Here is a 14,341-nt window from a genome sequence, read left to right on the forward strand (position 1 = left end):
TAGCTTTTGGGTTTTGGTGTCTTTTAACACCTGCTAAGTGATAGCTGCTTCTTTGTAGTGATAATTTTCATTGTTTCTGCTTGTTATTTTATGGATTTAGTACTGATTCAGTTTGCATAATTGTCCAGGTTATTTACTATCTACACATTGGGTAGCTTTGCAGGCTCCCTTAATCTTTTCAGGATAGCAAGATATTATTATTATTATATTAGCAAGTTATAATGGAGGCTGCACTGAAGTCAGAAAGAGTTTCAGATACTTTACTCAAATGAGATAATAGTTGTAAAAATTTTTAGTATAATGTGTAACACATGATAGGAACTTAGAAAAAATGCTTGTCATTCCCTTCCTCTACACATAATAGATGCTCAATATATTTTTGTAGAATGAATAAAATTAACAAAGTTAATGTTTCATTATCCTGAAAAAAATTAATGAAGCTTCTAAAGTGATTGGCTTTCCAACATAAAGTAATGTGTTAAATAATGTGGTTTGTATTTTCTGATAACTCTTAAAATTGTTCTTTTGGAATTAGACTTCTCTCTTTTTTTTTTCCCTTGCAATGCAACAGGTTGTTGAACGATTATTTTCCCTTCTCTCGGATTGTATGTGGGAAACACCCATTGCTCAGGCCAAACATGCAATTCAGATCAAGGAAAAAGAGCAGGAAATGAAGTTACAGGTAACTGACCTTTTTTTTTTTTTTTTTTTTTTTTTAACCATTATCTTTAGTAAATACTTGAAATTAGCATATTCAGAAAAACTCATAAAGCTTCATTTCTGATAGAAGCAAGGAGAATTAGAGGAAGAAGATGAAAACCTTCCTATTCAAGAAGTTTCCTTTGACCCAGAAAAGGCTCAGTGCTGTTTAGTGGAAAATGGACAGATTTTGACCCATGGTAGTGGAGGAAAAGGCTATGGGTTAGCATCAACTGGTGTAACATCTGGATGTTATCAGTGGAAGGTATGTGAAATTCCAATAAACTTGAAAATTTTGTTTTGCCATTAAAAAATTAATTTTAGTAATATGTGAAAGATAGCAATTTTTTCTCCTGATATGATAAAAAAATCATTCTACCTAAATTTAATTAAAAGTCCCCATTAGAAAATAGATAGAAATTCTAAAAATCATTGAAGTATTCCTTAACAAGTTCTTTCAGAAAATTCTCAGTAAATTCATATTTTTTAAAATAAGATGTAAGCAGGAGTTAAAGTGACTGCTGAAGATAGGAATGGCAAGATAATTGAAAGTTACTTAATGAATAAATTTTTAAAAATAATCTACACTTAAATAAAAACCGACAATATTATTTATGACTGTCAAAAATGGATCATGCATTTGCATATTATATTTTATTTGATTCTTTTAAATATTTCTTCCTTAAGTATTTCTATTGATTATAGATATACCTCCACTTTCTTAAATATGGATTAACATAGTCATTTAGTATAATTAAAGTATTACTTAATATTAATGAAAATTATTGGTTTTGTTTTAGTTTTACATTGTAAAGGAAAACCGTGGTAATGAAGGCACATGTGTTGGAGTTTCTCGATGGCCAGTACATGATTTTAACCACCGCACTACCTCAGATATGTGGTTGTACAGAGCCTACAGTGGTAACCTGTACCATAATGGAGAACAGACTTTGACGTTGTCCAGTTTTACTCAAGGAGATTTTATTACTTGTGTATTGGACATGGAAGCCAGAACAATTTCCTTTGGTAAAAATGGAGAGGTACTGAAATTTGTTTATAAAATTCATGTTTTTTGTGTTTTAGTGTATATTCTACTTGTTTATTTTAGGGCTGATCTCCAGTTTATAGATTATCTACTCTATTTTTGATTCTCCTCTTCTTACTGTTTCTTTTTCTTATTACAGTACTTATTAGTATCTACACTAAAGAACAGGGAACAAAAAAGAAGAGGTTGTGTAATTCCATTTGATAAAAGTTGTTGAAAACAATGCTTAAATTATCACTTGTGGAATTTGCCCATTTAGAAATTATAATCAAGAACTGGTTGTAGTTACTTTTATGTGGTGGATTTGCATGAATTCTTATTGTGAATTTTATCAAGGAAAATATTATTTCATAAAATTGCAGAGCGTTTTAGAATTTTAGAGTTGGAAAGGACCTTAGAGGTCATCTGATCAAACTTCTACATATTGTAGGAATTCTTTCTACTGCTTCTCTAACAGGTTATAATCCAATTGTTGCTTGAATATGTCTAGGGCAAAGAAATATAGTATTTCAAACATTGTCCATTCTGTTTATGGACTGCTTGAACTGTTAGGAATTGAATTGTCAGTAACTTCTTTTTCTTAGTTCTGCCCTATGGAGCTACATAGAATAAATCTAATCCTGTTTCCAGAAGGCAGCCCTTCAGATATTTTAAAATATCTATTGTCCTGTCCTGAAAGCTTTTTTAGACAAACATCTCTAGTTCCTTAAACTGTTATTCAGATACTATGCCCTCAAATCTTCTCCCCAGATAGGTGACCTTCCTCTCAAGTTTGTGAATGTTCCTCTTAAATGTGGCAAACCTAATGAATGCAGTAATCCATATGTGGAATGACCAGCACAGAGTATGGCAGGATTCAGTAAACTCAAGCTTTTTAATAAGATGTGAGTAGAAATTAAGATGGACTGCTTAAGATAGTCCTGGACTATCCTTGATAGTCCTCCTTTGTCCTGGACACTGTACCTGTATTAATGAAACCTAAATTCCAAACAGTCTTTTTTTGGGAGGGGGGTCAGATATCACATTCTCAATTCATTGAGCTAACAAAAGACCTTAGAGATTATCTCATTGAAATCTTGAGCCTTTGAAACTAGGTGATGGCCTTCTGTTCATGTTCAGTTTAATTTTTTCAGCTTGTGTAGGATTTCACGTGTTTATTTCTTAGTCCACCTTTAGAGTCTTTGAAGGACTTGTTTAAAATAAGAGCAATCTTTCTCAGTTTTATGTCAGATGTGAAACTATGCTAGTCCCATGCTTTTATCTGTGTTTGCTAAAATATAATAGGATCTATGACACTATCCTGCTGCAAACCATTAGAGTACCCTATCTTGCTTGACATCTACCAGATAATACTTTGGATACTATTGTTTAACTAGCTATTAATCTATCTAATTTCATAATCATTTCTTCCCTATTTTTTTTCAGCTTGTCTGCAAGAATATAAAAAGTAACTTAGTCCATAACTTGCTGAAATCCAAATATATGTCTACAACATTTGTTGTAGATGTTGAATATGTTGATCTAACAACCCAATCCAGAAAAGGAATTGTAGTTAGTTTACTATGCTTTCTTCTAGTTTGTTACGATTTTACTTTCTGGATTTTCAGTCCATTTGATTGTTTCTTCTAGAATTATCCTAGAGATCATCATAAAACTTGGTGATATATATGGTTTGTAGGAGTCTCATCTTTCCTGTTTTAGAAAATTGAGTCAATAATCGTCCTGTTATCTCCCTTGATCTATACAATTTCTTCAAAATTATTGATGATAATTTTAGCAGTAACATAAACAGATTCTTAGAAAAGTTTGGGGTATAATTTATCACAAGAGACTTGAACTCATTTAAACCCTTTAAGTGTTTGATTACTCCTTGTAGTTTTCATTTCCTATCCTTCTCTGTTTTTTCTGTCATCTCTAGTTCAAAGATCATTTTTCTTCTTGGAAATATTGAATTAAAATAATTGAGTAGTGATTCTTTGTTGTTTATTAAGATTATACCATCAACTCAAACCAAGAACTCTCTTCCTTTTTTAAATTTAAAAAAATTTTTTTAATATTATGAACAATTTATAAAGCCTTCTTTCATTGTATTTCATGTCATAGTCTTATGTTCTCTGACACTGACAAGCTTTTAGGGGTGAGACAGTGACTCAGAGACTGTTCTTAGGGATATAAATATCTTTTGATTGAGGTTACATCTTTTTATCACAGCTTTTCTCTCTGTATCTTATATAGCATACACATTTATACCAGACTATAATACCTCAAGAACATACAGATAACAACATTTACACTGTTTTGTAGCAATTGGGAAATAACAGAACATGCAAACTTGCACAAATGATAAGCTTATGGGCCCTCCTAACATCCTTGCCTATGTTTGCCTAGCCACTTTCACAAACTTCACCTTGATTCAAGAAAATTTACTTTAGTCACATTGTCTCTCTAAATGTTCCCATCTTTGTCTTTACTGAGATGATTTGTGATTATATTGCCACAATTTTTATTTTGGGAACTTCCTATTCTTATTTCATGAGTCTTTGGCTGTGGGATTATCCCATTATCCCCTGCTGAACATTTTAATATATACTTTCCTAAAATTTAGGCTGTGTGTCTGACTGTGTCCTGAGTTCTCTAATTTGACTATTATGACATGGTCACATTTTCTCAAGGTTCTTATTCTTTTAACTTTACTAATTCTTTTCTCTTGATCAGTACAAAATTTAGTTTAAGATTTAATTTCATTGCTGTTTCTACGTGCTGAAAGGTAAAGATTATTAAGAAAAGAAGCAAATAATTTTATAAGATATCCTCTTTTTTTCAGAATGAATATCTAGCAGACATTCTAGTTGAATTCCCTAAATGTCATTACTGTATCTTGTCTTGGTGCCAGTTTTGTGATCTTTATGAAGTAAGCATCTTCCTTTCCATTCATTTAGGCAGTCTATAGAATATTCCTACAATATTACCTATAGAACTTTTAAGGTAGAAACTACATTGTTTTATTCTTTAATTTTTCTTTTTCTTTCTTTTTTTTTTTTTTTTTTTCCATCATCCATGCTTAAATCTAGGAACCAAAGCTAGCTTTTGAAGATGTGGATGCAGCTGAGTTATATCCTTGTGTAATGTTCTATAGCAGCAATCCTGGAGAAAAGGTATTTTTAAATTTTATGTTTGTACTAAGGAAAATTGCTGGGTTTAGTTGTCACTTATTTCTGATGTAATTTACAAATCTGTGTAAATATTTTCCCTTCTAGCTCTGGGATCAGTTATCAAATCACTGCTAGCTTTCTTGGAAATGATAATCTATGGTTGTCCAGTGGCTCCCTGTGACTTCTCGGTTCACAATGCCCCCTCCCTTCTCTGGCTACTACTTCCCTTTGAGTTGTTTTCATTTCTCATTCCTTGAAACCAGGGATTGTCTGTTTTTGTATATTAGTGACAGCCCTTAAATACTTTTTTTGCTTATCCATATTCTATTTGATGAAAAAAAAATGAAAATTTAAATACCTGGATTCTCATGCAGTAAATAAAATGAAATAGTTTTTTAAAGTGTTTTATTTTTGGAAAGTAGTATTTATTCTTTGACTACTAAAGTACCATTTTTAAAAGGTTCTTTTCAGTTCATTATACATTCTCCCTAATATGTTGAAACAATGAGTCCTCTTTCTAAAATACTTAATTTATAAGTAATTTTTTTTGGAAGAAATGGTTCATTTGCAAATATGAAACCCATAAACATTAGAGAACCATAAAATGAAAAATTAATTTTGGATGCTGATTAAATATTGAATTGTTCATAGAACATTTAAATGTAGGCTTAGTCCAGGGATAGAATTTTTATAGTCATTGATAACACTTCATGGTTCTATGTTTTAATTTTCATTTTGTAGCTTATATTGTATCACTACTATTTCTTGAAGTTATGTTATAACTCAATCTATAGAATATCTTTGTCTATTTTTTCTTTCCTAATCATTTGTTAAGAATTGTGGCTGGGCATGTATAAAATACTTAATGGTTACAAAGTATTTCACATTGATTTAAATTTAATTCTCACAGAACCACTGTGAGATAATGTAGATGACATTGTCCATTTTGTAGATTTGGTTGTTGTCCAGTTATTTCAGTCATGTACAACTCTTTATGACTCCATTTGTAGTTTTCTTTGCCAAGATACTGGAATGGTTTGCTGTTTCCTTCTGCAGCTCTTTTTATAGATGAGGAAATTCAGACAAACAAGCTTAAGTTACTTGATAAGAATCACATAGCTAGTAAATATCTGAGGCTGAATTTGAACTCAGATCTTTCTTCCTAACTTACTGGCACACTATCCAGTGCTTCATCTAGCTGCCCTACTGATCATATACCTGAATTCTAAGTGATGACGATGACAGCTAACATTTACATAGAACTTACTAAGTGCTAGGCATTATGCTAAGCCCTTTAAAATTATTATTTCTTTTAATCTTTTTGACAACCCTAGGAAATTAGGTGCTATTATTATCTCCATTTTATAGGAGAAGAAATTAAAATAGAGATTGACTTACCCAGTATCATACACAGCTAGTGTCTGTGATTGAATTTTAGTTCAGATTTTTCTGTCTGTAGGCCAATGCTTTATCTATTGTGTCATCATGCTGCCCCAGAATAGCTAGTAAGGGGTCTCTCTGACTTGAACCTGAAGTTTCTTACTTGGATTGCAGTTTTCTTTCTCTGTTTTCCAATGACATGCTTTCTGAATGGAGGTTTAAGGTTATGTTACTGCTCTAAGAGGAGGATTTTGTTGCTTAAGGGAGATGGGAATTTTTAAGTATTTGTGGAATAGTATTTGATTTTTTTATCCCATTTATTTAGGTTTTTAGTCATCTCTGTGAGGTAAATGATTTCTTTTATCTTGAGGCCACTAATGTTTTTCTAGAATTAAAGTCTTTAGAAATTTGGGAAGAAGTATAAAAATATGAAGTTCCTAGTAGTGTCATGGAGGAAAAAAAAAAAGTTGATCTATCTTGAACATTTAAGCGCTTAGTTTGGTATTAGTGGTCAGATTTTTAAAGATTTTATTTAAACTTTATTGTACATAAGTATACACACAAATACACACACACACACACACACACACACACACACACACACACACACACACACACACCCTAACATGAAAATGATTGAATGCATACTTCAGATTATGTGGATGACTTTTGGAACAGACTAAAACCATGGTATTCTAGTATTCCTAAGTAGAAGCATAATGTCATAAGAATGAAGGAACAGGAGGCCTCTTTTTTCCCTCCGTCCAAAATTAGGTAGGAAATTCTTATGGTAGTAAAATTGGAGGTCAACTTTCCATGATAGCAGGTAACTTTTTCATGGATATTTTGTCCATAAAATTGGCTTTGGGGGAGGAGAAAAGAGCATTCAATTCCTATTACTTTGGTTTTTTTTATGACATTCTGGTATTTGGTGTACTAGAATGTATACTTGAATATATTAGCTTATTATATTCCAAAAAGTAGTGAACTAGAGTCTACATAACCTAGAGTTACACATCTGAAATATTTATTTCTATTTAGTGAACTTTAGAGATATGGTTCGGATATTATTCTAGCTTAGCACGGGGAGTTGGTATAATGAATAGAGTAGTGGTCCTCATACTTTTAAGATAGGGGACCAGTTCACTGTCCCTCAGACCGTTGGAGGGTCGGACTATAATAAAAACAAAACTCACACTCTGTCTCCGCCCCTCAGCCCATTTGCCATGACCCAGCGGGCCGCATATGTCCCATGAGCTGTAGTTTGAGAACCCCTGGAATAGAGTTTTGGCCTTGGAGTCAAGAATAGTTGAATTCAAAATCTTGCTTCCACTGTTTACTAATTTTGTATCCCTGTACAAATTTCTGTGGTTGCTGCTGAGGCTCCAGCCAGCTCTAGGGGTCCTTGCATTATGTTTTTGTAGAGCTAGCTGAATATGTTTGTACTTCACATGGGTTAATCCCTGGCCTGGCAGCTTTTTTGGGGGGTCTTCTTGGGTTGTACTAGGAGGGCTCCTGTTGTGCCCCAAGTGCTCTTGATTTTTCACCAGTCTGTGTTCACCCTAAAGTGCAAATTTGTTCTGTTTGTGGGGGAATTCTGGAAAGCTTGAAATTTACAACCTACTCTTCCCAGAATCCTCTCCTACCTTTCACTGGAGAACAGGGAATCATAACCTAGGGTCCACAGAGATAGATTTAGGGGAATTGTTCACTCTTATTTTTATTAACCTCTAACTAAAATTAACCATTCCCTTCAATTATTTAAAAACATATTGTGAAAGAGCTCTGAAAGACCTCATCAGACTGGCAAAGGGACCTGTGACACAAATATTAAGAACCCTTTAGCTAGAGCCCAGCTTCTTAAATTGTGCTTCACAAACTCATATGAGATCTCATAATTGAATGTGGAAATTGCTAAATGTTGATTTATTTTCAGTAAATGTTTGATTTGCACACCTATTTTATATCCCTCTCTATCTGGGATCCATAAAAACTTCTCAGGTAAAAAAGAGCAAGTGGAAAAAGCTTAAGAAGCCCTGATCTAAAGAACAAGAAATCTCACTGGCAGAGCTGATATGATCTCTTAAACTTCTAGTGGTAAACCTGATGCTGTAGCTCAAGTGAATATTCAAGATTAAGACTCATAATTATAGCTTTGGAATGGTAAAACAATTAACTAGTTTTAATGGCTATTGTTAATTTGACAGCTGACCAGTTTCTCTCTTTTTTCTTTTTCTTTAGGTGAAAATCTGTGATATGCAGATGCGAGGTACACCCAGAGACTTACTTCCTGGAGATCCTATATGTAGTCCTGTAGCTGCAGTGCTTGCTGAGGCCACTATTCAGCTTATCCGTATCCTTCACCGGACAGATCGTTGGACACATTGCATAAACAAGAAAATGATGGAAAGATTACATAAAATTAAGATGTGCATTAAAGAAACTGGTCAAAAACTAAAGAAAAGCCGCTCAGTTCAAAGCCGAGAGGAGAATGAGATGAGAGAGGAAAAAGAGAACAAGGAAGAAGAGAAAGGTAAACATAGTAGGCACGGTCTTGCTGACCTCTCTGAGCTGCAGTTGAAGACACTCTGCGTAGAGGTGTGGCCTGTGCTTGCAGTGATAGGTGGAGTGGATGCCGGTCTGAGAGTTGGCGGGCGCTGTGTGCACAAGCAGACTGGGCGTCATGCTACCCTGCTTGGTGTGGTTAAAGAAGGTAGTACGTCCGCCAAGGTCCAGTGGGATGAAGCAGAAATTACTGTCAGGTATGATATATTCAACTAAACTTTGAGTAATTAAACAAGGTGTCAGCTATAGGAAATAAGTACTCTCTATTTTAAAGGGACACTGAGGGTTTTCCTTTTAAAAATGGTTTTGTTATTCTGTGATTTTTGGTGATCATATTTATTTGTGATCTGAGGATAGTTGGAAATATAGATATATGTGTGTATTTTTAGAATTGCCATCTTAATTTTCAGGTGTTTTCATGAATGGGGTAAGTAGTTTAAGATTTAACTATACCTCTCATTTCTAATATTTATTTTGGTCATTTACTTTTTGGTCATTTCATGTGTTTCATTCTAAAGTCCAGATATGAAAAAGAAAGGGGAAAGGTAGGAGAACACAGATTTGTTAATTATATTATAACATAATATATTAATAATAATGATTTATAATAGGTCCTTGCCTTGAATGTGAGGAATGGGAAAATGTGAATTTAGCTTTTGGATTGTTTGTGATTTTCACTTATTTTTGCTTTATCTTCTATTAACATTGACAATCAAATAGATGTTTTACATGTGTAATATCTCACTGAAGAAATATTTTGGGTAGAAATGAAAATGATACAATCTGTAGAATGATTAACCATTAATAATAATTATTATGGTAATAAATGGACCCAAATGTACATATATGTGATTTTAAAAGGTTGACTGTTTTACATATGAGTCCTGTGCTCTAAAGAGATTTTTAAGCTACCTTGAGCTTTATTTATATAGCTCTCTATTTGATAATTGAATCTATTCTTCATAATGGTACTTGAATCACTTATGAATACTATTACATCCTGATTTTGACAACTAATGTTAACAACAACAATGGATTGTCACCCTAAGAGTGTTACAAAGCTATTTATTATACCTCATTTGAACTTTGCTACTATTACCCAATGAGGTAGCTACTAAGGTGATGTTATCTCCATTTTACAGATGGGGAAATTTAACTTATAAAGAATTTGAGTAACTTAATTAGAATTACATAGCCAATAAGTTCAAGAGACAGCTCTCTTCTGATTCTAAATAAAGCCAGTGCTTTTTCACTATACTAGGCTGCATTTCACCTGATAGTGTTTAGACTGTAGAGTTTTAACATTTGTTTGATTTCCCTTTAAATTTTATGCTTATCTTGCAATGGTGTTCAGGAAAACCTTTAAATAATAAAATGAAATTGTATTAATCATCTTTTTCAAATAACCTGTTGGTGAAAGATATTTGCTCTTCACATAATCTCTTATTTTGAAAAATGGACTCCATTTAAAAAATATTTAGTTGATTGAAATAATAAGTGATAATAATAATCATTGTTCAGTTTATCATTTTACCTATTGCTCTATGTAATTGAGATGTGAACTATGGGCCTAACATCTCTTTGTGTACTATTAATTTGACATAATGCCTAAATTAGTAAAACCTTGGAAATGAATCTTGAAGAAAAATTTTGTGGAGTTAAATATTCTCAAATTGCATCAGGTTCTTATGAGATATTTAAAATTTAGGAATCTTATAAATGGTGAGCTTTAGCTTTAGAATGGAAAAAAGTAAATTTTAAAATTAAATACTTTTCTGTAAAGTTGGTAATGAACCATTATAAAAGTAATAAATTAGTTATGTTAGATGAGCATTCTAAATAAAGGTACATTACATAATAATATATAATTGTTGAAAGCATGTGCATGTCTCATTGCCTTTGCATTCAGCATCACATTTCCCTTTTCTGATCATATTCTGATTTCTTTCCTTGTTCCCATTAAATTTTAAAGACTTCTAGTTCATTTAAATTATTCTCTATTATATGCATTATTTTTATCTACATTATTTCCTGTACTTTCCTCCTGTCTATCCCTCACTTGCTTCTTCCTGTGTCATTCTGATCTTTATTAAAGCTTCCCAACTTTTTGGTCGCCTAGTGATACTCCATTGTATAATCTGGAGCCCTGTGAACCGCTGCCTTTTGATGTTGCAAGATTTCGTGGATTGACAGCTTCTGTGATGCTGGATCTCACTTATCTGACTGGCATTCATGAAGATATGGGCAAACAGAGTACCAAGAGACATGAGAAGAAACATCGACATGAATCGGAGGAAAAAATAGACATTGAACAGAAAACAGAGGGTGATGCTTCCATAGATGGAAGAATAAGTTTAAGTTCTGATGATGTCAAAAGTCATGGCGCTACCAACTCCAAGTCAGAAAGTGAAATAGCTTCATTTTCTGTAGATCCAACAGCACAAAATACTGAGTCGCAGCACCAAATAGTAGAAGGAAAACGAAAAAACCATGAACATACTTCCAAAAATCATGATATTGGTCAATCAGAAATAAGAGCTGTACAATTGTCCTACCTCTATCTTGGTGCTATGAAATCACTTAGTGCACTTCTTAGTTGCAGTAAGTATGCTGAGTTGTTATTGATACCAAAAGTTCTAGCTGAAAATGGTCACAACTCAGATTGTGCAAGTTCTCCAGTTGTTCATGAAGATGTTGAAATGCGTGCAGCTCTGCAATTCTTGATGAGACATATGGTGAAAAGAGCAGTCATGCGTTCTCCTATCAAGAGAGCTTTAGGACTGGCAGATTTGGAAAGAGCTCAAGCTATGATCTACAAATTAGTAGTCCATGGTCTTTTGGAAGACCAGTTTGGTGGCAAAATCAAACAAGGTATATTTTCTCTTACTATTAGTAGTAGTAGTAGTAGTAGTAGTGTCCTTTTGTAATTTATTTACAATTATATAAATTGTTATCACTAAAATAATCAGTTATTTCCTGTAGTCTTCTGTTAATTTTTTCCCCAAAAAAAGGCATTTGAATTGCTATTCTTTGTTTCTTTTGTCCTACAAGAATTACCACCTCATTTATAGAGTTAACAATATTCAGAGCATTTTTACATGTTATCTTATGTCATCCTTACAACAGCACTGTATTGTTGATTGCCATTTCTCAAATGAGAAACTGAGATTTGGAATAGTTGTGACTTTGTCTAAGGCAAAGTCAGAACTAGAACTCAAATGATGACTATTTAAAAAATTTTTAATTACATATATTAGGGCAAGATAAAATTTTGTGTTACAGAAAGCACCATTGTTGTTTAATTGTTTAATATAGATTTATTTCCATTGACTGTAACATATCAAAACTAAAACAGAATTGTACTTTAAAAGATTGTCATTTATCACTTTAGAAGATGAATTATAAAATAATACTGAGTCTCATAGATTTGAGATTATAACTTAAGGAAATATGTGGGGAAAGCTTTCTGTACGTATTCCTAGGTTTTAAAGGTGGGACAGGACCTTAGAAATCTAATCTAGCACCTTCATTTTACAGATGGTGAAACTGAAGCCAAGAGAGAGGAAGTCAGTTACATGCAAGGTTACATTCCTACTTGGTGACAGTCAAAACTAGAAATCAGGGGGTCTCCTTATTCCAATTTCAGTGCTTTTTCCAGAGTACCACACTGTAGTAGTTTCAGTTGGTACTGTGTGCTACTTGATTTTGTAATGGTGACATAGCAACTTCATTTGAAATTGTTCATCATAGAACATTCCTGTTGATATGACAAAGGTTATTTTAGTTTTAATAAGCCACACACAGTTCATCAGTCAACAAGCATGAGTCTTGAAAGAAGAGAGGGATTCTTTGAGATGGAGGTGAGCTCAGAAGGAATGCATTCCAGCCTTGGAGGATGGGCATAGAGGTGGGATTGAGTTCATAATTGCCCCTTGCTTAGATGATGGGGAGGGGGGGAAGAAAAAAGATTGAAAGCATTGAAACGCCTTAATTTCTGTGTAGAATATGTAGATTCAGATTAGCTTTTATAGTCATATGATCTTTATATATCTTCACTTTTGGTTTGTAGACTAAAATGCAAGACTGACTAAGAATGCCTGGAAACATAGTCAAACATAGTTGTCAGACATCTTTAAAACATCTGCCAGCTCAAGCAAAAAGCTAGATGATTTTATTGAAGAAAATCGCCAGTATAATATTATGAAGTATTTTTTCCATTAATGGATGCATTGTATATAATACGAGCTGTAGTTTTAAAAGATTCATGTATTTTTCTATGAATATTTATTGATGCTTTATACTTTTAAGTGGTATATTAAGAACTTTTCAACATCATACAGTTTGAAGTTATCTGCCATTTCTTCTGCTCATTGTCACTTTTGAAAATATTATTTCCTCATGTCTTTTGTTAAATACTTATTTTCTAGAAGTTGATCAACAAACAGAAGAATGTGAGCAGGCACAACAGGCACAGACACCAGTTACCACTAGTCCTTCAGCTTCTAGTACGACATCCTTTATGAGCAGTTCTTTGGAAGATACAACTACAGCGACCACCCCAGTAACTGATACTGAGACAGTACCTGCCTCAGAGTCACCAGGGGTTATGCCACTTAGTCTTCTCAGGTAGAAAATGTAACTTGTAATATATACAGTGTGGAGACACTTTTTCTGAAACATGTGGGTTATTTTCTCTTGGGAAAGTATATTTAGCTAAATTCTAAATTATACAATTAAAAAATTTCTTTTTTTTTTTTTTTTTTTTTTTTCAATTAAAAAAATTTCAATCATAAGAGTATATTTTAGAGTTCATCTAGTATACTTCTGCTTTCTTTATTTTACAGTTGGGGAAACTGAGATCCAGAAGTTGTGATTTTTTTTTTCAAATGTTATTCAATCCAATTTAAACATTTATTAATTAGCTGCTTTGTTCAAGTATAGCTAAGATGTAGTGAATAAAGATATAGTGAATAAAGAGTCATTCTTGGAGCCAGGAAGGCTTGTGTTCAAATCCCACCTTTTGACATATACTACCTGTGTGGTATGTGGAATAACACTTAACATTTCATTATTTTAGGTAGCTCAGAGGGTAGAGGGAACTTGCTCACCTGGAAGTTGCCTGTATCAGAGAAATTACAAGTCTGTTCTCTATCCTTGTTCTGAGATTTTAAAAACAGTTACGATAAAATTTAAACAGTATGTATCAGGCACTTGCTAAAATTTGGAAATATAAAAATAAGGAAAGAAGAAGTCTGTCACCTTTTTTAGTCCTTTTCATTTCATGTCACTCTAAAGTCTCTTGTCTGGCATAGAAAGATATCCTTTCTCCCTGCCAAGATTCCTTTACGTGTACCTTTGAATCCCATCCACTGCTGTCTTCCCCAGCAAATTTTTGCCTTATTTGTAATCTGTATTCTATCTCTAAATCTTTAATCTTTCCTCTCTACTGACTCCTTCCCTCCTTTCTACATATATCCCCCAAGAACCATCGACCTGACTT

The 14,341-nt window shown here is 33.1% G+C and overlaps 1 protein-coding gene across 8 annotated transcripts in view; it reads left to right on the forward strand.

The window, feature by feature from the left end:
• HERC1 (HECT and RLD domain containing E3 ubiquitin protein ligase family member 1) overlaps nucleotides 1-14,341 on the forward strand; it is a 191,018-nt gene that overhangs the window by 105,119 nt on the left and 71,558 nt on the right. For 6 of the 8 annotated variants that reach the window (XM_074294868.1, XM_074294867.1, XM_074294875.1 and 3 more), the window contains exons 33-39: nucleotides 572-682; nucleotides 788-964; nucleotides 1,500-1,739; nucleotides 4,816-4,899; nucleotides 8,518-9,038; nucleotides 10,937-11,712; nucleotides 13,269-13,467. In XM_074294868.1, coding sequence (XP_074150969.1) covers nucleotides 572-682; nucleotides 788-964; nucleotides 1,500-1,739; nucleotides 4,816-4,899; nucleotides 8,518-9,038; nucleotides 10,937-11,712; nucleotides 13,269-13,467 — 2,108 coding nt within the window. The remainder of the gene's footprint in view (nucleotides 1-571; nucleotides 683-787; nucleotides 965-1,499; nucleotides 1,740-4,815; nucleotides 4,900-8,517; nucleotides 9,039-10,936; nucleotides 11,713-13,268; nucleotides 13,468-14,341) is intronic. The other 2 variants (XM_074294872.1, XM_074294869.1) reach the window with 2 other exon arrangements.

Source organism: Sminthopsis crassicaudata, chromosome 2 (genome assembly GCF_048593235.1).
Source record: "Sminthopsis crassicaudata isolate SCR6 chromosome 2, ASM4859323v1, whole genome shotgun sequence".
NCBI classification, from domain to species: Eukaryota; Metazoa; Chordata; class Mammalia; order Dasyuromorphia; family Dasyuridae; genus Sminthopsis; species Sminthopsis crassicaudata.